Source organism: Ylistrum balloti, unplaced genomic scaffold, assembly GCF_031769215.1.
Source record: "Ylistrum balloti isolate Yb309-2 unplaced genomic scaffold, AGI_CSIRO_Ybal_v1 Utg370202, whole genome shotgun sequence".
In the NCBI taxonomy this organism is placed as follows: domain Eukaryota; kingdom Metazoa; phylum Mollusca; class Bivalvia; order Pectinida; family Pectinidae; genus Ylistrum; species Ylistrum balloti.
This window is the reverse complement of record NW_026782176.1, coordinates 24,627-52,147: the sequence shown is the minus strand read 5'-3', so window position 1 is coordinate 52,147 and position 27,521 is coordinate 24,627. Positions and strand designations below refer to the sequence as shown.

Here is a 27,521-nt window from a genome sequence, read left to right as displayed (position 1 = left end):
TTGGTAGTGTCTCTGATTTTGATTGTGTCTATAATTTTGGTAGTGTCAATAAGTTTTGTAGTGTCTATGATTTTGGTAGTGTCTATAATTTTGGTAATGTCTATGATTTTAGTAGTGTCTATAATTTTAGAAATGTCTATAACTTTGTTAGTTTCTATGATTTTGGTAGTGTCTATAAGTTTTGTAGTGTCTATGATTTTGGTAGTGTCTATAATTTTGGTAATGTCTATGATTTTGGTAGTGTCTATAATTTTAGAAATGTCTATAATTTTGGTAGTGTCTATGATTTTGGTAGTGTCAATGAGTTTTGGTAATGTCTATGATTTTGGTAGTGTCTATAATTTTAGAAATGTCTATAACTTTGCTAGTGTCTATGATTTTGGTAGTGTCTGATATTGTTATTGGTTATGATTTTTGTGTGAAAGCCATGGTTTGACTAGTGATGGTATAAGCATTCAGCAAATAGAGTAACTTTTCCCAGGCAAGCCGAGAATACCTTTAACATCATACAATGTTTTAATTTCGACCATGGCTTGTATTCAATATTTCTCGTAGTAATACATATATTTATTTAAAATCAATTATCTGAATTGCCGCTGGTTGTTAATTTGTGGCCTACAGCCAACATCGTTGTGTATTTCTGATGAGATTGCTGTATATAGTGTTTTTTTCACCAGTTAAACACTCTTTGACGATTGTATTAGTTTCCAATATTCTCTCAGAATCAAACTTAACAATGTTGGATTGTTTGTAACTGGTTTCATTACAGAAATTTTTGTTGGAGTTAGATTTTTAATTAAAATCATGTCAGCAATTAAAAAAATAAATGCATGCATTGCTAGCTTTCCCTGAAACTGTTAGTTGTTGTAATGTTGGCCTAGGATAACACACATATATATATATATACACACACAGCATTTACCCGATGTCGATCCGACATAGTATTTTTAAAGTTGGTCCGACATGTTCGGTCCATCATTGTGCCGATTTTCAAAACGATCTTGGCCCAGTGTCGATTTCTATCGTCGGCCCAATCAACCGTGGTCTATTTTCGGGATATTGGTAGTGTCTATGATTTTGGTAGTTTCGTTAGCAATAATACGTAACTAGTTGAGTCTTACTGACAAATTCTAGGTAAAAAGAAATCCAATATATGGGGCCTTGTCTAAAATAGACCAACGCTTACACGTTACACAACTTATAATATCATGGGTCTGTATGAAGCATTCATCTCGATCCAAGGGAAATAACTTTGACGACTTTCCCTACCATCTGAGTAGTTCTCCGTTTTTTGTGTATGTGTGTTTTTTTGTTTTTGCATTATTATAACTTAATAACAAACGGATTTTCCGTGTATTACATTAAACATTACGGTTAGAATCTTATGTAACTGACCCTGTAAGAACGCTATACAGCACATTGGCCTTTCATTTCTACATCGTGATATTCTATGAAATAGTTCGTATGGTCAGAAAAAAATAGCAGTTTACAATTCGATAATTTATAAAAAAAAAACGTCATTCAAAAACAGACTGTAACATTTCAGTAGTGTTTGAAAACCTTTCTCAGTGTTTTGTTTCCTAACGTATGTCTCATTTTCTACAATAGTTTTTGTAAACGATTCATACATAAGTGTAAGACATTTATATGTAATTATCTGTTAACACCGCACAATATATCACTGATATATATAGGGGCGTTGTCCCTGATATAACTGGTCTTTACAAGGTCAGCTTTCAGATACACCACGTGACAGTGATTCCTCTTTTCTATTCTCTTTGAACATAACTGTACTGAATAAGTACGGCAACTTATGGAAATCCTACTTCAGATGTTCGACACCATCGCGTATCCATATCCTCCAGCTCCACGTCCACAGTTCTGCATGTGCAATAGCAGAAATAAGAAATCTAACATTTTTTAGGCTGATGTCTAATTTATATATAGTTTGTTCTAATAAAATTGTTAAAATTTGCATCGAATAAATGATTTGATTTATTCTGGAAAATAATTGATAAATTCATCATTTCATACTTCATTTGAGGATTATCCATAAATTATTTATAGATCTCTGCCTGGCCACAGTTTAATCTAGATGTATTTGTGTATATAAGAAATAACCTCGTCTTAGAATATCCAAAATCGATTATTTATAAAAATTTGATTCAATTCTTATCGCAACTTACTGGCACTCAACAAGGACAAGGAAAAATATCAGGTGTGAAAATATGATAGTTGATATAAGGTCGAGTGATTGTCCCTAGTGAATTAAAAGGATAAACGATAGGTGTCGCTATACACAGCAGGTGCGCGCTTAGCAACCAATCAGTGAGGAGCTTGCTGGCCTCAATTAACTATCGGTGTGGACCGTACTTGTGTGCATTAGGGCCATTTAAAGTGTGATATTTCTGTACGTCGGACCCACCCGCTGGGAATGGATGTAACACCTGTGACCCTGCAGATGCTGAATCTTTAGTAACATCTCACGGTAAGTGTAAACGCACTCAACGTGTTAATTACTTGCCGCTTCCCAAACACATTGCAGTGATTTGTCACCAACTTATCTCCCCTGTGTATTCATGGGTCTGTGAAAAGTTTCACGACGTCAAGCTACAGTGGATTAATTTGTGAGCTAGGATTTTAAGTTTGACTGGCTGCTATTTTATTTGCCTAATGGTTCTTTCATTGACCAGATACTTTACCACCGTGATAGTTGAAAAAAGTTACACACAAATAGTTAGGCTTTATACAATACACGATTTGTGTACATATGTACAGTATGCATTTGTACAAATGTATAACAAAATATCATTAAAGATACTACCTGGCTGTCGTCAAAGGTTACTTAATTAATATGAATATATAAAGAAACTACATGGAGAAGCTGTCATACAAACAAGAGGGAGTTGTATAAACACGTGTATTTCTGGTCTATACACAAGACCGTTAATCAGCATCGCGTTGTATTGTAACTTTTTTGTGTTCATGAGTTGAACACAGCATTTGACAGCTAGAAGAAACATTCTATCGTTTTAATAAGATGGTAAAAATAGAAATAAAAAAAATCACTGTCAGGTAGACCTGATAAAGCATATTAATTTCTTTTAGATTTTTATTAGTATCACTTTAAAAGAAACTTGATGTCTTTGCAAACCAAAGTTTTGTACTATTTGTACAAGATTTAGCGTTTTCCTTGTAATCAATACCTTTTTTTTTACTGTAAGCACAATATGTTTTGTTAAAACCATTGACTTTTCCCTCTTTACAACAAAATTTTTAGTGCCTTTTTATACTGTGGATATGAGCAGAACATCACCTGTGACTCGGTGTTTGAAACAGCCCTGTAGGACATCTCTTCTGAAACTGCAATGTATGTGGGTGGGCTTATTACCAGAAATGGGCTTATTATATAAACTTTCAATGTAAATCAATGGTTCTTATCTGAAACCTTTTAAAAGTTGATGTACTGCTTTCCCTTGCCAGAAAATACAAAATTGAGCTAATTAATCTGTTATCCTAATGCTGAGCTCTTACAGGAGGGTCAAGATATCTCTGTCCAAAGTTTGATTGTTTCCTCACACATACAAATAAAATCATAATGTATTGTTGTTATGAACTTTAAACATTGGGCCATCATCAATGGCAAAGTGAGTCAAAAATTGATGAAGTCTAACTGAGACATGGTTCAGCTTCATGATGATTTGACAGGACCGTGGTTAGTATGATAGGGCATACTGCTGTCTTTTCTGTTTCCTGTACACCGGTGGATATCTAGATTGTTATTGTATCGTAACAAAAAAAAACCAGACCACCCTGTAAAGTATCAAGTTTGCTAAAAACTTCAAAATATTATTTTTGAGTTATGGCTATTGAAGCATAAATCGTGATAAACTGAAGTTTCCTGTGTAAAATTTGTTATGGATTTTGTAGTGTAAACAATCAAGGTAAAATGACCCGATATACACTAACATTTTATTTCACATTTTCAATTTTAGTCGCATATTGATTTCTGGGGAAGTTAATGGTTGTAGCAGACTTCGCCATGGAAACGCTGTAACTGATGGTGTCATTTTGATTTGTTCTCGAGACTGTTTTAAAATATGGATGACATTGTATTGTTAGAAGCCATCACATTCCGGGAAAATAGACCATGGATGTTTCAGAAAAAAAGGAAACAAGTAACAGAAATATTTACTTTGTCCTTTAACATTCAGTTCAGTTTGTAGTGCAATTCATTACATGATGTCTCTATATTGATTTTTTTCCCTTTGAAATTGTGTGATTTTTCTCTCTGGAGAAAGGGTTGTTTCATTTCCACCAAAGGTTTCATTTGTGTAAATGAAAATTCGTATCATCATTTTTTCTGAAAAACAAGATAAGGACTTATTGACAACATGCTGTCATTGATAATTGAAATATGACACAAAGTCTGGTAACTTTGTGGGAAGTCATTCCATGTTGAAGAATGCTGTCAGATTTTGTAAGTGTCATACTTCAGGGAATGTTTTACATATTATAACACAGGTTCATTTGATCGTCATTTTGTCCTGTATATTTGTTTTGGTTAAATTTTTACGATGTCTACTTAAATTAAAAAAAAAAGAAAAACATTTTTTTTGTAATATAAAGTCTATACAGATATTAAGCTGCTGACTAAAACAAGATACTAATTTAAAAAGATAATAATTTAAAGGAGATGATAATTCCAGAAATTATTTATTTTATAAAATTGATAATATTAAAATGTGGTAGAAACCTTTGTCATGTATATCAGCATTATATATACTTTTTATAACGTTGCGAAATAAACACTTTCTAAACTCACACAAGGAATAGCACTATAGTCTGTACTTAGGACATCCTGTATGCATTAGTTTCTTCTCCTTTTAAATCAGTTAAAAATTGGCTGCATATTATTATGAAAGATGTGAGGAGGGAATTAACACCCTCCTAAGGACATCTATACTTGTGCCCAATCCCAATGTATATATTGATACAATAAAATATGTTTAAATCAAGGACATCTATATTTGTGCCCAATCCAAATGTATATATTGATACAATAAAATATGTTTAAATCAAGGACATCTATATTACGTTCTGTTCTGGGGTTGGTAGGGTTGGTCAACTTCTGGTAGTGTCTATCACTATCTATAAAGTACACTATTATCATCGTGTATTTATAGTGATTTTCAATATTCTCACAGAAATTAATTAACTGAACTTCAGAAAGGAAAAATTGTCATTTATAGATGAAAGATATAAACCGATTATATTTCTGTATAAAAAGATTAATGAAGAATAAAATGAAAAGTTTCAGTATTTTATTGGAATTCTTATTTTTTCAGATGTGAGGGGACTTTGTGCTTCTCTGAAATTTTGAAGGATACACCAAAACACCTGAAATGGCTGATGAGTTTGATGCAGCAGGGTGGGCACAGATCCATCATGCTGCTCAGCGAGGCTTCACCAAGTCTATCACCTTCTTCCTGTCAGATGATGCAAGTCTACTGGAGCTGGAAACCACGGATGAGCTTCACCTCACTCCGTTCCTCTGTGCTGTGGATGGAGGCAAAGAAGACTCCATCAAACTTTTGATGGAACAGGGGGCCAATGTTGAGGCTTTGAGTTCCTTAAACCATGGCGCAGTGGAAATCTGTGCCAACAAGTTCTACATTGACCTCCTCACATATTTCATGGACCTCGATGACCCACGAATACCTGTGTGGAAACATCTGTTGCGATATGTGTCATCAGAGGCAGACGAGGAGGCAGAGGCAGCTGGGAAATGTCTGAGGACCATGACACAGGGAAGTGAGGAAAGTGGTTTAAATCCAAACTGGGAACATCTGTACAAACATGGAGGGGTACCTGTTATCGTCAAGGTAGCCAAGGGAAGCAGTATAGCTGATGAGGCAAAGATCCCAGCATTTCAGACACTACTAAACGTTATTGAGAAACATGAAGTGAAGGAACAAGTGATAAGCTCGGGGGGTATTCCTACCTTCATCAAATTACTGAAATCCCCTTGTAATCATGTCATTCAACTTTCTGCTGAAATTCTTAAAGAAATGGCAACTGAGAAAGAATATGCTGATGTTGAATCACAGAATAATGCCATTCAGACACTGGTGAAAGTGATGCAGACAGTTCGTGACGAGGAGGTACTTGTCCAGGTACTTGAATGTCTTGGAAACATCGCAGAGGCCAATACAAAATTAAAATCTCAGGTTGGAACTTGTCCTGGATGTATTCCTACTATTGTGGGATTATTTGAGAACCAAAAAGACAAAAACCTTCTTCACTCGCTTGCTCGAGTGGTAGGTAAAATAGCTGATAAGGATGAAGTGAATCAGAACAGCTTTATTGAAAATGGTGTCACGCCTCATATCGTGGTTCTCACAGCAACACGCAATCGTGATATTCAAGTGTCTGCTGTGGAGGCCATCAGTAAAGTGGCTGATAACAATAAAAAGACACAAAAAGCCATTCTAGCTGACAATGTACAGGAACATTTACTGCGCCTGCTAAAGAATACAAGGGCAAAAATAGTGTTAGAAAAAACAGCGCTGGCCCTGTGGTCACTGGCTGGTTCTGACTTCGACATAAGACGTTACATGGCGGAACGAATGGAGGTTAATCTGATGATCGAGTTTGTGAACTCTATGTCAGAAAATTTACAGTACATTGGGGCAGAGGGTTTAAGTGTCTTAGCTCAAGGTCCTCTTACTTACCAGTCTGAAATTGCACGGCTGAATGGTATTGCTCCTCTGGGCAGGCTAATCCAGAGCAACCAGGAATACATTATCCTGAGTGTTGTACGGTCTATACGTCACCTTTGTGTGGGTGTGGCTTATGTCCCTCACAGACCCAATCAAAATACCATACTGCAGTTCCGTGGCATAAAGTACCTCGTAGCCCTGATGGTACACTCGGAGAATGAGAATATTCAGGTCGAGTCAGCTCTCACTCTGGGCTGTGTATCCATGTGTAAGTATCTGTGCTTTTGATGTCTCAGAGATTTAACAGCATAGTTAAGAAGAAGCTTGCTTAGGTATAAAATGTCAAGTACTTATTCAAATGTGAATATGCATTCATAAAATTGAACTTAAGGACAGAAGTCAGGATACTAACATTTGTTGTTGCTGTGAATATTTAAAGAAGTATCATTTCAATGTTTCTTTTATTTTTTCTGTCTGTCTTCATATTCTCAAATTGATGGACAAGGGATATAAGTTTGAAACACAATAAAAAGAAGGCAGTAGGTTAATCTGATGAAGGACCTAGAATGATAGTCCTGATATTAACCATCTTTATACAGGAGGGTGATGATACATCTTTATACAGGAGGGTGATGGTACATCTTTATACAGGAGGGTGATGGTACATCTTTATACAGGGGGGTGATGGGGGGGTGATGGTACAGGGGGGTGATCTTTATACAGGGGGGGGGTGATGGTACCATCTTTATACAGGTCCATCTTTATACAGGGGGGTGATGGTACATCTTTATACAGGGGGGTGATGGTACCAACCATCTTTATACAGGGGGGTGATGGTACATCTTTATACAGGGGGGTGATGGTACATCTTTATACAGGGGGGTGATGGTACATCTTTATACAGGGGGGTGATGGTACATCTTTATACAGGGGGTTGATGGTACATATTTATACAGGAGGTTGATGGTACATCTTTATACAGGGGGGTGATGGTGACATCTTTATACACATCTTTTATACAGGGGGGTGATGGTACATCTTTATACAGGGGGGTGATGGTACATCTTTATACAGGGGGGTGATGGTACATCTTTATACAGGGGGGTGATGGTACATCTTTATACAGGGGGGTGATGGTACATCTTTATACAGGGGGGTGATGGCACCAACATCTTTATACAGGGGGGTGATGGTACATCTTTATACAGGAGGGTGATGATACATCTTTATACAGGGGGGTGATGGTACCAACCATCTTTATACAGGGGGGTGATGGTACATCTTTATACAGGGGGGTGATGGTACATCTTTATACAGGGGGGTGATGGTACATCTTTATACAGGGGGGTGATGGTACATCTTTATACAGGGGGGTGATGGTACATCTTTATACAGGGGGGTGATGGTACCAACCATCTTTATACAGGAGGGTGATGGTACATCTTTATACAGGGGGGTGATACAGGGGGGTGATGGTACCAGGGGGGTGACCATCTTTATACAGGGGGGTGGGGGGTGGTACAGGGGGGTGATGGTATCTTTATACAGGGGGGTGATGGTACCAACCATCTTTATACAGGGGGGTGATGATACATCTTTATACAGGAGGGTGATGGTACATCTTTATACAGGGGGGTGATGGTACATCTTTATACAGGGGGGTGATGGTACATCTTTATACAGGGGGGTGATGGTACCAACCATCTTTATACAGGGGGGTGATGGTACCAACCATCTTTATACAGGGGGGTGATGGTACCAACCATCTTTATACAGGGGGTTGATGGTACATCTTTATACAGGGGGGTGATGGTACCAACCATCTTTATACAGGAGGGTGATGGTACATCTTTATACAGGAGGGTGATGGTACATCTTTATACAGGAGGGTGATGGTACCCATGTTGACCGAGTGAAACAATCTTTATTTCAACTTACTTTTCTGTCTTTGTTCCAGGAAATACAAACAAAACACACTTTTATGCTATACCAACCATATATTTTTATTTTGCCATCCTATAGTGAACATATGTTTGTGAACAGTATTGCGTTTATTTCAATATCGTTTATGTGCTATAGACTTTAACTGTTAACAGATATAGAGACCTGGAATCAGGGTATTTTTTTGTTCGGTCTTGCTATTAACAATTGTAATCGTTCTAGCTGCTTCAGTGCAAAACTTATATTCCACAGACATGCCAACAATTGGTTACACCCTCAATACACAAAGGTACTGGAGAAATCATGATTAATTCTGACACTAATTATCTTTACTTATGTAGGGCAGCTGATTGGACATCTGAATTCAGGTACACAGATGGAATTGTTGACACGGTTCTGGTGATTGGGTATTAATATTCAATATATATGCAGGAGCTATGTAATAAAACTGGAAACTTTAAGGTTCTGTTATCATGAACTCTTCTACCCTGGTCCCGTACTGTCTATGTGTTTGTTTGCGTATTGGTTGAGATTTAACATGTTTCACTTTACAATGTTGTGTAAAAAGAAAAAGATTATGAAATCTGACATTGATCTAAAATCTGGAAGAAAAAAATAGGTACTCAAGTGATTTGAAGATGTATTGATTGTGCCCAAGTAATCCTTCTAAAGGTTTTTTTGCAAATTTGCTTTAGTTATTTTTTTGTAAGTTTTAAAGCATCATTATGCGTATTTTAGCTCAACATGGTTGTGGAGTACAAAATGTATTTAGAATTTCCATATTTCATGAGATTTAATATGAAACACGAGTTTTGTATTCAGTTAAATTTTCTCTCTACAGAATTTGATTTTGTACCCTGTATGGTTATGGATAGAGCTACCTATACATACTGTGTTGTAGTTGATACAACCACGGCAGACCTCTGACAATCACTTTCAGTAATTTGATTTTTATGTTTGTGTTTTGAACACTACGCTCTCCCCCACAGAGATTTAATAGCCAAGCTTCAGTGGAATGGTTATAATTATCTTTTGTTGTCTTTGATCCTGGTGTGTGTCATTGTTTACATTTTCTGTCTTTAGAAACCCACAGATACATATATAAATGAGAAGTTCAATGTTTTTTACTTTGTCATGTTTTACCTTTATAAGTGTGGACTAAGGACAAGTTGGTGTGACTGGCTGAGGTGGAGATGATCAGTACAATCTATATTGTTAATAAGTGTGTTAAGGAGCAATATCAAAATGTATGTAATTAAATTATCTAGAACTGTGACTTTATTAAAACTACATTGTTAAATAGTAGAAATGTTACTTGGCGAGAACCATTGTAATACAGAGGTAGATGACAACATCTATAAATAGAGAAAGATTTAAAACGCTTAATGTATGTATGGACTGATAAAGGGATGTAAACCTCAGTCTAGTTCTGTCTTAGTTACCTGACTTGTGACCCTAATAGTTCAGTCTTAGTTACCTGACTTTTGACCCTAATAGTTCTGTCTTAGTTACCTGACTTGTGACCCTAATAGTTCAGTCTTAGTTACCTGACTTGTGACCCTAATAGTTCTGTCTTAGTTACCTGACTTGTGACCCTAATAGTTCTGTCTTAGTTACCTGACTTGTGGTCCTAATAGTTCTGTCTTAGTTACCTGACTTGTGACCCTAATAGTTCTGTCTTAGTTACCTGACTTGTGGTCCTAATAGTTCTGTCTTAGTTACCTGACTTGTGGTCCTAATAGTTCTGTCTTAGTTACCTGACTTGTGGTCCTGATAGTTCATTCTTAGTTACCTGACTTGTGGCCTTAATAGTTCAGTCTTAGTTACCTGACTTGTGGCCTTAATAGTTCAGTCTTAGTTACCTGACTTGTGGTCCTAATAGTTCTGTCTTAGTTACCTGACTTGTGGTCCTAATAGTTCTGTCTTAGTTACCTGACTTGTGACCCTGATAGTTCAGTCTTAGTTACCTGACTTGTGGCCTTAATAGTTCAGTCTTAGTTACCTGACTTGTGACCTTAATAGTTCAGTCTTAGTTACCTGACTTGTGGCCTTAATAGTTCAGTCTTAGTTACCTGACTTGTGGCCTTAATAGTTCAGTCTTAGTTACCTGACTTGTGGTCCTAATAGTTCAGTCTTAGTTACCTGACTTGTGGCCTTAATAGTTCAGTCTTAGTTACCTGACTTGTGACCTTAATAGTTCAGTCTTAGTTACCTGACTTGTGGTCCTAATAGTTCAGTCTTAGTTACCTGACTTGTGGTCCTAATAGTTCAGTCTTAGTTACCTGACTTGTGGCCTTAATAGTTCAGTCTTAGTTACCTGACTTGTGACCCTAATAGTTCTGTCTTAGTTACCTGACTTGTGACCCTAATAGTTCTGTCTTAGTTACCTGACTTGTTACCCTAATAGTTCTGTCTTAGTTACCTGACTTGTGACCCTAATAGTTCAGTCTTAGTTACCTGACTTGTGGCATTAATAGTTCAGTCTTAGTTACCTGACTTGTGGCCTTAATAGTTCAGTCTTAGTTACCTGACTTGTGACCCTAATAGTTCAGTCTTAGTTACCTGACTTGTGGCCCTAATAGTTCAGTCTTAGTTACCTGACTTGTGACCCTAATAGTTCTGTCTTAGTTACCTGACTTGTGACCCTAATAGTTCAGTCTTAGTTACCTGACTTGTGACCCTAATAGTTCAGTCTTAGTTACCTGACTTGTGACCCTAATAGTTCAGTCTTAGTTACCTGACTTGTGACCTTAATAGTTCTGTCTTAGTTACCTGACTTGTGGCCCTAATAGTTCAGTCTTAGTTACCTGACTTGTGGCCTCAATAGTTCTGTCTTAGTTACCTAACTTGTGGCCTTAATAGTTCAGTCTTAGTTACCTGACTTGTGACCCTAATAGTTCAGTCTTAGTTACCTGACTTGTGGCCCTAATAGTTCTGTCTTAGTTACCTGACTTGTGACCCTAATAGTTCTGTCTTAGTTACCTGACTTGTGACCCTAATAGTTCAGTCTTAGTTACCTGACTTGTGACCCTAATAGTTCAGTCTTAGTTACCTGACTTGTGACCCTAATAGTTCAGTCTTAGTTACCTGACTTGTGACCTTAATAGTTCTGTCTTAGTTACCTGACTTGTGGCCCTAATAGTTCAGTCTTAGTTACCTGACTTGTGGCCTCAATAGTTCTGTCTTAGTTACCTAACTTGTGGCCTTAATAGTTCAGTCTTAGTTACCTGACTTGTGGCCCTAATATGGTGGGTGATGCTGAGGGAATAGAGGAGAGGATGTTTGCTGTAGATATTTGATAATATTGGATTTTGGGTGTTATATGATAGACAGTTGATATGTGTTGTGAAGGAGACTTTCGTACTGTTTTGATACTACCATGTAAACTCATCAATACGCAACAACAATAACAAGCGGCTGGTAACACTGCTATTGTAAGGAGTGAACCTGTTCAATGTTTAATTCTCCTCTCATAATGAGACCATTTCTCTAAGAGTCAATATTTGGACTGGGTGTTGTAGGGCATGCAATCTGACACCAGGGGGTCACCAGTTGTAATATTGACACTTCAGTATAAACGGTAAACCCATTGCTACAGTATATATCAAAACATTTTATATGCGGAGGAGATTAGTCGGAAGTTTTACAATACAGATGTAGTAGCTTCAATAGCATGGCAAGGTGAATGTTTTGTCAATCACATATTGGTAATTAACTTTCAAGATTGAGTCAATGAGCTTCAGTCAGTCCTGTTTAATTCAATTTATGGAAAACTGACTGTCAACAAGGGAGAACAAGGTTTTGTAGAAGAATTAAAGTTGTTTGTATTTCATAATAGAGGAGGTTGTCTATGTGTTTTAAGATTGAGGAGGTTGTCTATAAGATTGAGGAGGTTGTCTATGTGTTTTAAGATTGAGGAGGTTGTCTATGTGTTTTAAGATTGAGGAGGTTGTCTATGTGTTTTAAGATTGAGGAGGTTGTCTATGTGTTTTAAGATTGAGGAGGTTGTCTATGTGTTTTAAGATTGAGGAGGTTGTCTATAAGATTGAGGAGGTTGTCTATGTGTTTTAAGATTGAGGAGGTTGTCTATAAGATTGAGGAGGTTGTCTATGTGTTTTAAGATTGAGGAGGTTGTCTATAAGATTGAGGAGGTTGTCTATAAGATTGAGGAGGTTGTCTATAAGATTGAGGAGGTTGTCTATGTGTTTTAAGATTGAGGAGGTTGTCTATGTGTTTTAAGATTGAGGAGGTTGTCTATGTGTTTTAAGATTGAGGAGGTTGTCTATAAGATTGAGGAGGTTGTCTATGTGTTTTAAGATTGAGGAGGTTGTCTATAAGATTGAGGAGGTTGTCTATGTGTTTTAAGATTGAGGAGGTTGTCTATAAGATTGAGGAGGTTGTCTATAAGTTTTATTGAGGAGGTTGTCTATGTTGAGGAGATTGTTTTAAGATTGAGGAGGTTGTCTATGTGTTTTAAGATTGAGGAGGTTGTCTATAAGATTGAGGAGGTTGTCTATGTGTTTTAAGATTGAGGAGGTTGTCTATGTGTTGTCTAAGATTGAGGAGGTTGTCTATGTGTTTTAAGATTGAGGAGGTTGTCTATGTGAGGTTGTCTGTCTATAAGATTGAGGAGGTTGTCTATGTGTTTTAAGATTGAGGAGGTTGTCTATGTGTTTTAAGTTTTAAGATTGAGGAGGTTGTCTATGTGTTTTAAGATTGAGGAGGTTGTCTATGATGAGGAGGTTGTCTATGTGTTTTAAGATTGAGGAGGTTGTCTATGTGTTTTAAGATTGAGGAGGTTGTCTATGTGTTTTAAGATTGAGAAGGTTGTCTATAAGATTGAGGAGGTTGTCTATGTGTTTTAAGATTGAGGAGGTTGTCTATGTGTTTTTAGATTGAAAAGATTGTCTATGTGTTTTAAGATTGAGGAGGTTGAGATTGAGGTTGTCTATGTGTTTTAAGATTGGAGGTTGTCTATGTGTTTTAAGATTGAGGAGGTTGTCTATAAGATGTTGTCTATGTGTTTTAGATTGAGGAGGTTGTCTATGTGTTTTAAGATTGAGGAGGTTGTTATAAGATTGAGGAGGTTGTCTATGTGTTTTAAGATTGAGGAGGTTGTCTATGTGTTTTTTAAGATTGAGGAGGTTGTCTATGTGTTTTAAGATTGAGGAGGTTGTCTATAAGATTGAGGAGGTTGTCTATGTGTTTTAAGATTGAGGAGGTTGTCTATAAGATTGAGGAGGTTGTCTATAAGATTGAGGAGGTTGTCTATGTGTTTTAAGATTGAGGAGGTTGTCTATAAGATTGAGGAGGTTGTCTATGTGTTTTAAGATTGAGGAGGTTGTCTATGTGTTTTAAGATTGAGGAGGTTGTCTATAAGATTGAGGAGGTTGTCTATGTGTTTTAAGATTGAGGAGGTTGTCTATGTGTTTTAAGATTGAGGAGGTTGTCTATGTGTTTTAAGATTGAGGAGGTTGTCTATGTGTTTTTAGATTGAAAAGATTGTCTATGTGTTTTAAGATTGAGGAGGTTGTCTATAAGATTGAGGAGGTTGTCTGTGTGTTTTAAGATTGAGGAGGTTGTCTATGTGTTTTAAGATTGAGGAGGTTGTCTATAAGATTGAGGAGGTTGTCTATAAGATTGAGGAGGTTGTCTATGTGTTTTAAGATGTGTTGTTATAAGATTGAGGAGGTTGTCTAGATTGAGGAGGTTGTCTATTGAGGAGGTTGTCTATGTGTTTTAAGATTGAGGAGGTTGTTTATAAGATTGAGGAGATTGTCTATGTGTTTTAAGATTGAGGAGGTTGTCTGTGTGTTTTAAGATTGAGGAGGTTGTCTGTGTGTTTTAAGATTGAGGAGGTTGTCTATGTGTTTTAAGATTGAGGAGGTTGTCTTTAAGATTGAGGAGGTTGTCTATAAGATTGAGGAGGTTGTCTATAAGATTGAGGAGGTTGTCTATGTGTTTTAAGATTGAGGAGGTTGTCTATGTGTTTCTAAGATTGAGGAGGTTGTCTATGTGTTTTTAAGATTGAGGAGGTTGTCTATGTGTTTTAAGATTGAGGAGGTTGTCTATAAGATTGAGGAGGTTGTCTATGTGTTTTAAGATTGAGGAGGTTGTCTATGTGTTTTAAGATTGAGGAGGTTGTCTATAAGATTGAGGAGGTTGTCTATAAGATTGAGGAGGTTGTCTATGTGTTTTAAGATTGAGGAGGTTGTCTATGTGTTTTAAGATTGAGGAGGTTGTCTATAAGATTGAGGAGGTTGTCTATAAGATTGAGGAGGTTGTTTATAAGATTGAGGAGGTTGTCTGTGTGTTTTAAGATTGAGGAGGTTGTCTATAAGATTGAGGAGGTTGTCTATAAGATTGAGGAGGTTGTCTATGTGTTTTAAGATTGAGGAGGTTGTCTATGTGTTTTAAGTTGAGGAGGTTGTCTATAAGATTGAGGAGGTTGTCTATAAGATTGAGGAGGTTGTCTATAAGATTGAGGAGGTTGTCTATAAGATTGAGGAGGTTGTCTATAAGATTGAGGAGGTTGTCTATAAGATTGAGGAGGTTGTCTATGTGTTTTAAGATTGAGGAGGTTGTCTATAAGATTGAGGAGGTTGTTTATAAGATTGAGGAGGTTGTCTGTGTGTTTTAAGATTGAGGAGGTTGTCTGTGTGTTTTAGGATTGAGGAGGTTGTCTATGTGTTTTAAGACTGAAAAGGTAATTTCTGGTGAACTGTTAGTTTAACTGAAGTTGGGACGTTAAGTAGCAGAATTAATGCAGATAAATGTCACATAAACTACAAATTGTGAGGCAGTGTGTAATGTTTTACCGCCTGCTAAATTAGCTATCTAAAAACAGACCCATTCTTAATGTCACTTGGCTCATAATGAGAATTAATTGACATTGAATTTATTGATACCAGTCAAGCAATTGGATCAAATTGTTTATGTTTTTTAAAGGTTTACTTACATGGAATATTGGTGTGGTTATTTAATTAAACACAATAGAATTAAAGTTCCCATCCATAGTTATATTGTCTTACAAAGTGTGACGTTTCTTGTCGACGTAGATCTCAGCAGTGTCCATATAGAAGAAACATTGATTGTGTATAGGATTTATAATACACAATTACACACCTGACTAGTTTATCACCTATTTATAAGTGGTTTATTAAACAGGTATTACAACATGTTTCTTTTATATGAGTTTAAAAGCAATGTTTTTAATTCCCAACATGGCTGTAAAAGGTTTACAACGTCACATGAATAGCATTGGGCACAATTCTCCTTCTAGAACAATATGTAGAGAGCAAAATCATTAATTATATTGACAAGAATCTTTTTAATTGAATTCTTTAAGTACCATTTCATTTAGCCAGCAACAGCAGCATTATAAAAAGTTATATAGAATTCACAGACTTGTTGATATCTGACTGCAATGTGGTACAGAGATCAGGGCACTGACAGAACAGTGGTTATGTGGTACAGAGATCATGGCACTGATAGAACAGTGGTTATGTGGTACAGAGATCAGAGCACTGACAGAACAGTGGTTATGTGGTACAGAGATCAGAGCACTGACAGAACAGTGGTTATGTGGTACAGAGATCAGGGCACTGACAGAACAGTGGTTATGTGGTACAGAGATCAGGGCACTGACAGAACAGTGGTTATGTGGTACAGAGATCAGGGCACTGACAGAACAGTGGTTATGTGGTACAGAGATCAGAGCACTGACAGAACAGTGGTTATGTGGTACAGAGATCAGGGCACTGACAGAACAGTGGTTATGTGGTGTTTGTTTTATAGTTAAACGTTCTACCAATATCAATAAACACATCCCAGTGTATATGAGGTGAATGTTTTTGGTAATTATCAAAGTGTATGAGAGGATGCGCTCTATAGTGGTGTTGTTTTGAGGCTGTGACAAGACATATCCAGGTGTATCATGATGCTGTGACAAGACATATCCAGATGTATCATGATGTTGTGACAAGACATATCCAGGTGTATCATGATGCTGTGACAAGACATATCCAGGTGTATCATGATGCTGTGACAAGACATATCCAGGTGTATCATGATGCTGTGACAAGACATATCCAGGTGTATCATGATGCTGTGACAAGACATATCCAGGTGTATCATGATGCTGTGACAAGACATATCCAGATGTATCATGATGCTGTGACAAGACATATCCAGGTGTATCATGATGCTGTGACAAGACATATCCAGGTGTATCATGATGCTGTGACAAGACATATCCAGGTGTATCATGATGCTGTGACAAGACATATCCAGATGTATCATGATGCTGTGACAAGACATATCCAGGTGTATCATGATGCTGTGACAAGACATATCCAGGTGTATCATGATGCTGTGACAAGACATATCCAGGTGTATCATGATGCTGTGACAAGACATATCCAGGTGTATCATGATGCTGTGACAAGACATATCCAGGTGTATCATGATGCTGTGACAAGACATATCCAGGTGTATCATGATGCTGTGACAAGACATATCCAGGTGTATCATGATGCTGTGACAAGACATATCCAGGTGTATCATGATGCTGTGACAAGACATATCCAGGTGTATCATGATGCTGTTATTGCAATAACAATGATATTTTGAATGTTGAATTGTATTTAGTTACTGATGTCTTGTAGGCAGGAGCTTTTAATTTAGTGAATTTCTTTGAACAATTCACCTTTTGAGAGTTCGAAATGTGAACTGAAGGTGACTTTATAGTGTTATTATAATGAAATGTACTGTTGTAGGCCTCCAACAATAGACATCACTCAGTCACATTATATTGACAACAGGTACTGAGTGTTAAGTAGTAACTACTATACATTCTAGAATTTCTTGGCAAGGAAACAGAACACAAAGCCTTCCTCACAATGGCAAAAACTCTCAACTGAAGGCCAAAAAGTGAGGCAGTATAAAGTTTAGTCGCCTATTACAAATTATAGCATGGAAAGAGTAGATCATTTTTAATGGTCTTCCTGTAGGGACCAGATACAAAACCCTTGTGACTGAAGATTTTTCTGTTTGACTATGGAGAATAATAAAGCCCTGTGTAAGATAGTTATACAACACTTAAAAGTTACAAAATGTTTGTACACAGCAAGGTGTATTTCAAGAAATCATAGATCATGAATTTTTGTGTTTTGTATCGTGAATAACCAGATCTAAAGCTCAAGCTGTATGTGTATTGACTTTAGAAATTGTTTGTATAGATAATCCTGTCTAACTTGATGAATTACTAGTCTATGATGTTTGAGGGTCCAACTTTCCTCAGGGCTTTGTCAGATTGATGACTAGAAACTCCATTTGAAGTCTTGTTTATACCTGGATATACTAAATGTAAATATGTGTTTTTTGTATGTTTTCAACTTGTTTGTATTGTTTCCAGACTAATGACAATCTGTATTTTACTTTAAAATGAAAATGTTAAGTCAGACTAGAGGAAAGAGTAAGCCAGACTGGTGGGCCACAATTCATAATCATCGATCAATTGTCAAGATTTATAAAACAGTTGTTTACCCCGAGTACTGCCAATATTTGTTATCGGGAGTAAATGATTTATATTTCAATATGTTTAAGATCTGTTTTTTTCATTATTTGTGTTGTACCTATAATGAATCAGAAGGCAATTGAAAGTTAGGAAGTGAGATGAAAACAAACAAAAGAGAATACTTTTAAGTGTAAGACTTAATATTGTTGGACTAAGGCGTTAGGTGAAAAAACCTAGATCAATTTTTTGGATCCTGAAAATCAATTTTGACTTAAATTTTGGGTGCCCAAATTATGAATTAATGATGTTAGAATTTACCCATTGGTCCTGACCTAACAAATAGGTTAAGTGACTGTGCTGTAATTTTAAAATATTTGAAATAAACAGCCTATAGGCATGTATACCACTGCTAAGCTTTTAGATGAAGGTGAATGAAACGGGCCCGAAGGATCTCTTGTTATAATAAACCATTATTTTTTTAGTCATTCTTACTTCTGTGGCTTGGAGTAAAAGATTTGAGATAAAGGTAACCAGGTGACACTAATCAATAATATTTACATTTTATATAGATAACCAGGTGGCACTAATCAATAATATTTACATCTTATATAGATAACCAGGTGGCACTAATCAATAATATTTATATTTTATACAGGTAACCAGGCAGCACTAATCAATAATATTTATATTTTATACGGGTAACCAGGTGGCACTAATCAATAATATTTACATTTTATACAGGTAACCAGGTGGCACTAATCAATAATATTTACATTTTATACAGGTAACCAGGTGGCACTAATCAATAATATTCATATATTATATAGGTAACCAGGTTGCGCTAATCAATAATATTTATATTTTATACAGGTAACCAGGTAGCACTAATCAATAATATTTATATATTATATAGGTAACCAGGTGGCACTAATCAATAATATTTACATTTTATATAACCAGGTGGCACTAATCAATAATATTTATATATTATATAGGTAACCAGGTGGCACTAATCAATAATATTTATATTTTATACAGGTAACCAGGTGGCACTAATCAATAATATTTATATATTATATAGGTAACCAGGTGGCACTAATCAATAATATTTACATTTTATACAGGTAACCAGGTGGCACTAATCAATAATATTTATATATTATATAGGTAACCAGGTGGCACTAATCAATAATATTTATATCTTATACAGGTAACCAGGTGGCACTAATCAATAATATTTATATTTTATACAGGTAACCAGGTGGCACTAATCAATAATATTTATATATTATATAGGTAACCAGGTGGCACTAATCAATAATATTTATATTTTATATAGATAACCAGGTGGCACTAATCAATAATATTTATATTTGTTATAGGTAACCAGGTTGCACTAATCAATAATATTTATATTTTATACAGGTAACCAGGTGGCACTAATCAATAATATTTATATATTATATAGGTAACCAGGTTGCACTAATCAATAATATTTATATTTTATACAGGTAACCAGGTGGCAGTAATCAATAATATTTATATATTATATAGGTAACCAGGTGGCACTAATCAATAATATTTACATTTTATACAGGTAACCAGGCAGCACTAATCAATAATATTTATATATTATATAGGTAACCAGGTGGCACTAATCAATAATATTTAGATATTATATAGATAACCAGGTGGCACTAATCAGTAATATTTATATTTTATACAGGTAACCAGGTTGCACTAATCAATAATATTTATATTTTATACAGGTAACCAGGTGGCACTAATCAATAATATTTATATTTTATACAGGTAACCAGGTGGCACTAATCAATAATATTTATATTTTATACAGGTAACCAGGTGGCACTAATCAATAATATTTATATATTATATAAGTAACCAGGTGGCACTAATCAATAATATTTATATTTGTTATAGGTAACCAGGCGGCACTTGACGATATCTACCAGAATATTGACTTCAGTTACGTACGAATCGTGAAGATGATGTACTCTAGTATACCTGAGGTTCGTTTGCTGGCTGGATCGGCTTTAGCTGCCTTCGCTTATAACAATATCAATCAACAAAAGCGTATAGCAGATCAGGGAGGCGTGCGCTTCAACTGCTTTGTGCCATTTTTACAGTCGGATGATGAATACTTCAGGTGCAACGCAGCTTTCCAGGTAAATAGTAAACCCTTTCTAATCAAATTCTTCAATCATATTTATGTCAAACTGTGTTTTCTTACTTTCAAAACTTCATGCTTAAAATGATGATCTGCTTAGGCTAATATGAAAAAATGAAAATACAATTTCTTTGGACTTGAGCCAATGAATAAAATTTTTGTTTTTCTCAGACAAACAGAGGTATTTTAGGTTGGCTTATATTTTTCAATAACTTTAAAAATATTTCTTTGTTATCAGTTTTATTAAGTCCTTCAACAGGTAATTTAGAGGAATATTTAAACCCATGAGGGGATGTATTATGGTACAATGTGGTTCTAACAAACTGTTTTTTGCCTACACACCTTCCCACAGTTTTCTAATGATGATTTTCAGTCTTTGTAGATATATTCACTATGACACTTTTCTAGAACGGCAATGTGATTTGACTGTTCTGGATGTGTGGCTCCCTCTTGTTAAATCCATAATATTAATCTTGTCCGGAGATCTTTATCTCTTCTCCACCTATTTCTTTCAGACTTAGTAGATTTTGTAGCTATGATATGAAATTGTGTTTTTCTACATACCATTCTGATTCTACAATTTTTGAAGAAGTAATTGCCCTTTGTTTTTTTAGAATTTTAATTCTATTGGGAGGCCTAATTCCTCAACTTTTGACAAATTTCTCTAGAACTTAATGTAGGTTCTCTGACCAGTACATAAAATTATGCTTTACTTAATTGCTTTGTCATTTTAAAATTATGGGGAAACTATTGTATATTATTGTTTTTTCTGTTTTTTACGTCCCTTCAGTTTTTAAACAATCTTTTTAAAACTAGTCATGCTTTACTTATCATTTAAAAATTAATGCACTGTTTTTCCTGTTGAGAATTTGACTCATTATTTCAATTTCCATTTTACAATCTTTTCTATGCATCAAAATGTGAATATTTCTTTGGCCTGGGACAAATATGTATCGTTCTGAATGGCAGCATTTATGTTTTAAGTTATTATAAAGTCCTTGTGAGACATAGTTCAGTAAGCCTGATGAACAATTCAAACCAACTTCATACAAAAGCCACATTTTTTTAACGTTTAAATAATAAATTGAAAGCCCTTTTGTTTACAAAGCCCTTTTGTTTACAAGCTGTGACCTTCTAAAGATGAAGAGGGATTGACATTCTTAGATGAATCAAGTAATATGCTACATCATGTTTGATGTCAAATTAACACAATTGAAGGAAGACTTTCTAGATCTGTGTTGGCATGGTTTCAGGTCTAGAGGTCACTATTTCTGGTATATCTAAATTAATCACTGGTTTTCTGAAAAAAAAACCCCCCGACTGAAGTGGACATCAGCTACATTATTCTATTCTAGCTTTAATAAATGTAGTGGTGAGGTAGATCTTCTTGGTGAGAGTAACATTTTCAGAATTTCCTTGCAATTTTATGTTGTCAGGTCGTGGTTCTGTCTAAGATTATCCCAGACGAGGAGCAGGCTTTATCTTCAGCAGCAGGAATTAAACTGTTGGTGGACCTCTTACAGGATTCTACCTCTAATGATACTCTGGCACTGGCCACAGATTGTGTAGCACGTCTGGGACACACACGGGCAGGTGAGAACCTCCTTACTAAGGGCAATGTGTCACAATGTAGTTATGATATAGTCCTACATGGCTATCAGTTACAGTTCCACAAGACTTCTGCTGATGTGTTTGTAGACTTCTAAATTGATTTATTTGTTTTTAATGGAATTCATCAGAAGAAAAGTCCAGAGACAAAAACCGTTCAACCAAGTTAAGCAGGTACTCTCACCAATATAGATATCATTGTGGTGCCTTAACATGTATTTTTTAATCTTTTGAAGTGTAAAATACCTGACTTTAAAAAGCCTTTTAATCCGTAGATAAGCTTTACCACATATATACTGTAGAACAATGACAGATCACAGTATGTTTTATAGAACAAGGGTATGTGATTAATGTGTGTTGATTCAGTGACTGTTTAGGTGACTATGGAACTGTTAGTAGGTATATCACAGTTACAGTGAATTAGGTATAATATGGTGGGGAGGTAGGCACCGCGGTGAGTCCTATTGATGTGAGAACATGTAGCTTCATATTGTAATACAGGTTGCCTTCAAACAGAGATTTTGTTTGTGTTTCTAATACAGAAATATCTACAGTGTTACCCGTCAACAACTGATCCTTAGGTATAGACTTCTACAGAAAATTGTAAATGATATGACACCAGGATGTATTCTCCCAATGTACAATGTAGCCTGTCAACAAGGATTTACAAATCTTCACTTTTCATTCGTCTCTTTTGTTAAAGGGTAATTTAAGACGGTCAGTTTTATATGTTCCATTTGTCCAGGACACCAGTGTGAATAGATGATCTAGCTCTAGTGCTAACTGCTGTGTTTGTTACCTTTAATACTCACAGGTATTGACAAGTACTGTATTCCTCATGTGTTACCTGACTGATTACAAGGTGATAATGGTCTCTCCAGTCTCTTGTCGGTACTTCCTCCAGTCTCTTGTCGGTATTTACTTCATTATGAGAAGATAACGGTCTCCAGTCTCTTGTCGGTACTTACGTCATTATGAGAAGATAATGGTTCCTCCAGTCTCTTGTCGGTACTTATGTCATTATGAGAAGATAACGGTCTCCAGTCTCTTGTCGGTACTTATGTCATTATGAGAAGATAACGGTCTCCAGTCTCTTGTCGGTATTTACGTCATTATGAGAAGATAACGGTCTCCAGTCTCTTGTCGGTACTTACGTCATTATGAGAAGATAATGGTTCCTCCAGTCTATGAGAAGATAACGGTCTCCAGTCTCTTGTCGGTACTTACGTCATTATGAGAAGATAATGGTTCCAGTCTCTTGTCGGTACAGTCTCTTGTCGGTACTTACTTCATTATGTCATTATGAGAAGATAATGGTTCCTCCAGTCTCTTGTCGGTACTTATGTCATTATGAGAAGATAACGGTCTCCAGTCTCTTGTCGGTATTTACGTCATTATGAGAAGATAACGGTCTCCAGTCTCTTGTCGGTACTTACGTCATTATGAGAAGATAATGGTTCCTCCAGTCTCTTGTCGGTACTTACGTCATTATGAAAAGATAACAGTCTCCAGTCTCTTGTCGGTACTTACGTCATTATGAGAAGATAATGGTTCCTCCAGTCTCTTGTCGGTATTTACTTCATTATGAGGCGATAATGGCTTCCCTAAAAGTGTGAAAACAAATGGAGCGGAACAGCTCACCTTTAGGATTCACCTGTAACTAATACCTGTGTTACTGTAATGTGACACCTGTCCTATGTAGGGAGTTGCAGATTTGTAGGGTTCACCTGTAACTAATACCTGTGTTACTGTAATGTGACACCTGTCCTATGTAGGGAGTAGTAGATTTGTAGGGTTCACCTGTAACTAATACCTGTGTTACTGTAATGTGACACCTGTCCTATGTAGGGAGTAGTAGATTTGTAGGGTTCACCTGTAACAAATACCTGTGTTACTGTAATGTGACACCTGTCCTATGTAGGGAGTAGTAGATTTGTAGGGTTCACCTGTAACTAATACTTGTGTTACTGTAATGTGACACCTGTCCTATGTAGGGAGTAGTAGATTTGTAGGGTTCACCTGTAACTAATACCTGTGTTACTGTAATGTGACACCTGTCCTATGTAGGGAGTTGTAGATTTGTAGGGTTCACCTGTAACTAATACTTGTGTTACTGTAATGTGACACCTGTCCTATGTAGGGAGTTGTAGATTTGTAGGGTTCACCTGTAATGGATACCTGTGTTACTGTAATGTGACACCTGTCCTATGTATGGAGTTGTAAATTTGTAGGGTTCACCTGTAACTAATACCTGTGTTACTGTAATGTGACACCTGTCCTATGTAGGGAGTTGTAGATTTGTAGGGTTCACCTGTTACTGATACCTGTGGGTTACTGTAATGTGACACCTGTCCTATGTAGGGAGTAGTAGATTTGTAGGGTTCACCTGTAATGAATACCTGTGTTACTGTAATGTGACACCTGTCCTATGTAGGGAGTTGTAGATTTGTAGGGTTCACCTGTAACTAATACCTGTGGGTTACTGTAATGTGACACCTGTCCTATGTAGGGAGTAGTAGATTTGTAGGTTCACCTGTAACTGATACCTGTGTTACTGTAATGTGACACCTGTCCTATGTAGGGAGTTGTAGATTTGTAGGGTTCACCTGTAACTAATACCTGTGTTACTGTAATGTGACACCTGTCCTATGTAGGGAGTAGTAGATTTGTAGGGTTCACCTGTAACTAATACCTGTGGGTTACTGTAATGTGACACCTGTCCTATGTAGGGAGTAGTAGATTTGTAGGGTTCACCTGTAACTAATACCTGTGGGTTACTGTAATGTGACACCTGTCCTATGTAGGGAGTAGTAGATTTGTAGGGTTCACCTGTAACTAATACTTGTGTTACTGTAATGTGACACCTGTCCTATGTAGGGAGTAGTAGATTTGTAGGGTTCACCTGTAACTAATACTTGTGTTACTGTAATGTGACACCTGTCCTATGTAGGGAGTAGTAGATTTGTAGGGTTCACCTGTTACTGATACCTGTGTGTTACTGTAATGTGACACCTGTCCTATGTAGGGAGTAGTAGATTTGTAGGGTTCACCTGTAACTAATACCTGTGTTACTGTAATGTGACACCTGTCCTATGTAGGGAGTTGCAGATTTGTAGGGTTCACCTGTAATGAATACCTGTTATATTGAAGTTTACCACAAGTCTATAGAATTATGTAGTAGGTATCCAGAAGCTGTGCTGTCTGTTTGATGTCTATTCTCAGTTTACATAACTTTGTTTTTGTAGGTGTTCCAGCAGCTATGGTATCTATCCACGCCGTGGAACATCTTTGTACTCTACTACAACATAAGGCTGAACAGGTCCGGGGTAACGCCGCCATTGCCCTTGGTTACCTGTCCTATAACCACTCAGCAGAGAGACAACTCCTCAACAGGTAATAACACATCAGCAAAAACAGATACACACCACCAATGTACAGGCTTGTCGACAGCAAAATATACATATACCTCATCAGCTGATATCAGCAAATGGCAATTTTGAGCCATCAAATTATGGATTTTTTTAATGAATAAAAAGGATTATGAACCAGAAACATAACAGCTACTAAATAGTAGCCTACACATAGGCTTTGATGCTGACCTAGTTTACTTACATCTAAATGTTTTGTTTTTCTGTAGGTGTCGCTCCAGCCCCTACCTCATCCGAGTATTGCTGTACTATACAAAACAAAGTAAGATCAGCCCTGCCTTCCTGGAGAGTTGGAAACACTACAAGAAGATTGGTCTGCCTCCAATCCCGTAAGTTATGGCGTCCTGTCAATTTATCTCCAATCTCTCAGCATTAATTTTCTGTTTACCTGATGTAAGAGGAATTGTACCATCAGTAATTCAGGTCAGAAACTAAATACTGGAATTATGTCCAGTTCTGAAACCTTTATTACACTGAAAATCTGCAGTAATTCAGGTCAGAAACTAAATACTGGAATTATGTCCAGTTCTGAAACCTTCATTACACTGAAAATCTGCAGTAATTCGGGTCAGAAACTAAATACTGGAATTATGTCCAGTTCTGAAACCTTTATTATACTGAAAATCTGCAGTAATTCAGGTCAGAAACTAAATACTGGAATTATGTTCAGTTCTGAAACCTTTATTACACTGAAAATCTGTAGTAACTCGGGTCAGAAACTGAATACTGGAATTATGTCCAGTTCTGAAACCTTTATTACACTGAAAGTCTGCAGTAATTCGGGTCAGAAACTAAATACTGGAATTATGTCCAGTTCTGAAACCTTTATTACACTGAAAATCTGCAGTAATTCAGGTCAGAAACTAAATACTGGAATTATGTCCAGTTCTGAAACCTTCATTAAACATAAAATACTGAGTAACTCCGGTCAGAAACTTTGTTCTAAAGTTCAGATTACACTTGCAGTTACAAAAGAATTTAACAGCCCAACAAGGAAACCATAAACAAAGTGAAGATAAGAAGTTCACTGGCATGGCAATAATGTTCCTTCAAAAACGTGTTTGTTGTTTCTGTGGTATTTTGGTATCCCATTACTGATACCAGCTTATCGTTAGATAAAAATCTAGTAATCAGGTTTATTGAACCGTTGTTTCATTACCAAAAATTGGTGATTTTATAGTGAAGATATTATACTGCTTAATTACAAATTACACACAGAGGGTAAGTTTAGGTCATGGTGCCTTTGATTGACAGCCTGATTTCAGCAAATCTCATCAACAAACTATTACGTATAAGTGACTTGTAGGAAAAGTAATTACAGGACAATTGAAATTAAAATTCTGAATTTCATGTAATAAATGAGAAAACAGGGATCAGAATTGAGGAATGCAATGGTAATATAAATTATGTTTATTGATTTTTTAGTGAGGGACGTCCGAGCCTCATAGGATTCAAGCCTGAAGGCATCAATGAAAATCGTCCAATCACAATGCTTAGTCTAGACGAATCTAATGCCAACACGAGAAGTTTATCAAACCTGATGGCTGATGATGGAGGAGTCACCGGTAGGTCATCACGAATGACCAACACTGCGGCCACTCCACGAATGTCGAATACACCCCTACAGCCAATTGACGCCAACCTTAGTGCCAGTCAAATGTCCCTAGATTCCCAGAAGTCTAGTACCTCACTCATGCAACAAGAAGTTCTAGCTGCGGAATAATACATTTTGACCCTAAAACATTGTATTTCAGTCATGTCATGTACCTTAGTCTTGAATCTGATAGATATCCAGGTCATTTTCATTAGATTAACTGGTACTGGACAATAAGCCCAGGGTCATCACACAAACTGGTACTGGACAATAAGCCTAGGGCCATCACACAAACTGGTACTGGACAATAAGCCCAGGGCCATCACACAAACTGGTACTGTACAATAAGCCTAGGGCCATCACACAAACTGGTACTGGACAATAAGCCCAGGGACATCACACAAACTGGTACTTTACAATAAGCCCAGGGCCATCACACAAACTGGTACTGGACAATAAGCCTAGGGCCATCACACAAACTGGTACTGTACAATAAGCCCAGGGCCATCACACAAACTGGTAC

At 36.5% G+C, this 27,521-nt stretch overlaps 1 protein-coding gene across 1 annotated transcript; it reads left to right on the top strand.

Moving 5' to 3' along the window:
• Positions 1 to 5,405: 5,405 nt before the first annotated feature.
• Positions 5,406 to 27,127, top strand: LOC132551496 (ankyrin and armadillo repeat-containing protein-like). Its single transcript, XM_060215644.1, has 6 exons — positions 5,406 to 6,990; positions 20,122 to 20,366; positions 21,805 to 21,961; positions 25,222 to 25,369; positions 25,614 to 25,733; positions 26,830 to 27,127. Exons 1-6 carry the CDS (start codon positions 5,406 to 5,408, stop codon positions 27,125 to 27,127), a joined length of 2,553 nt encoding a protein of 850 aa, XP_060071627.1.
• Positions 27,128 to 27,521: the final 394 nt, after the last annotated feature.

Bases quoted from the DNA above. Each gene is read 5' to 3' on its own strand.
- LOC132551496 (XM_060215644.1), top strand. From the start codon at position 5,406: ATGGCTGATGAGTTTGATGCAGCAGGGTGGGCACAGATCCATCATGCT. The intron at 20,367-21,804 runs GTAAATAGTAAA...TTATGTTGTCAG, and splicing joins GGTGCAACGCAGCTTTCCAG to GTCGTGGTTCTGTCTAAGAT. The intron at 21,962-25,221 runs GTGAGAACCTCC...TTGTTTTTGTAG, and splicing joins TCTGGGACACACACGGGCAG to GTGTTCCAGCAGCTATGGTA.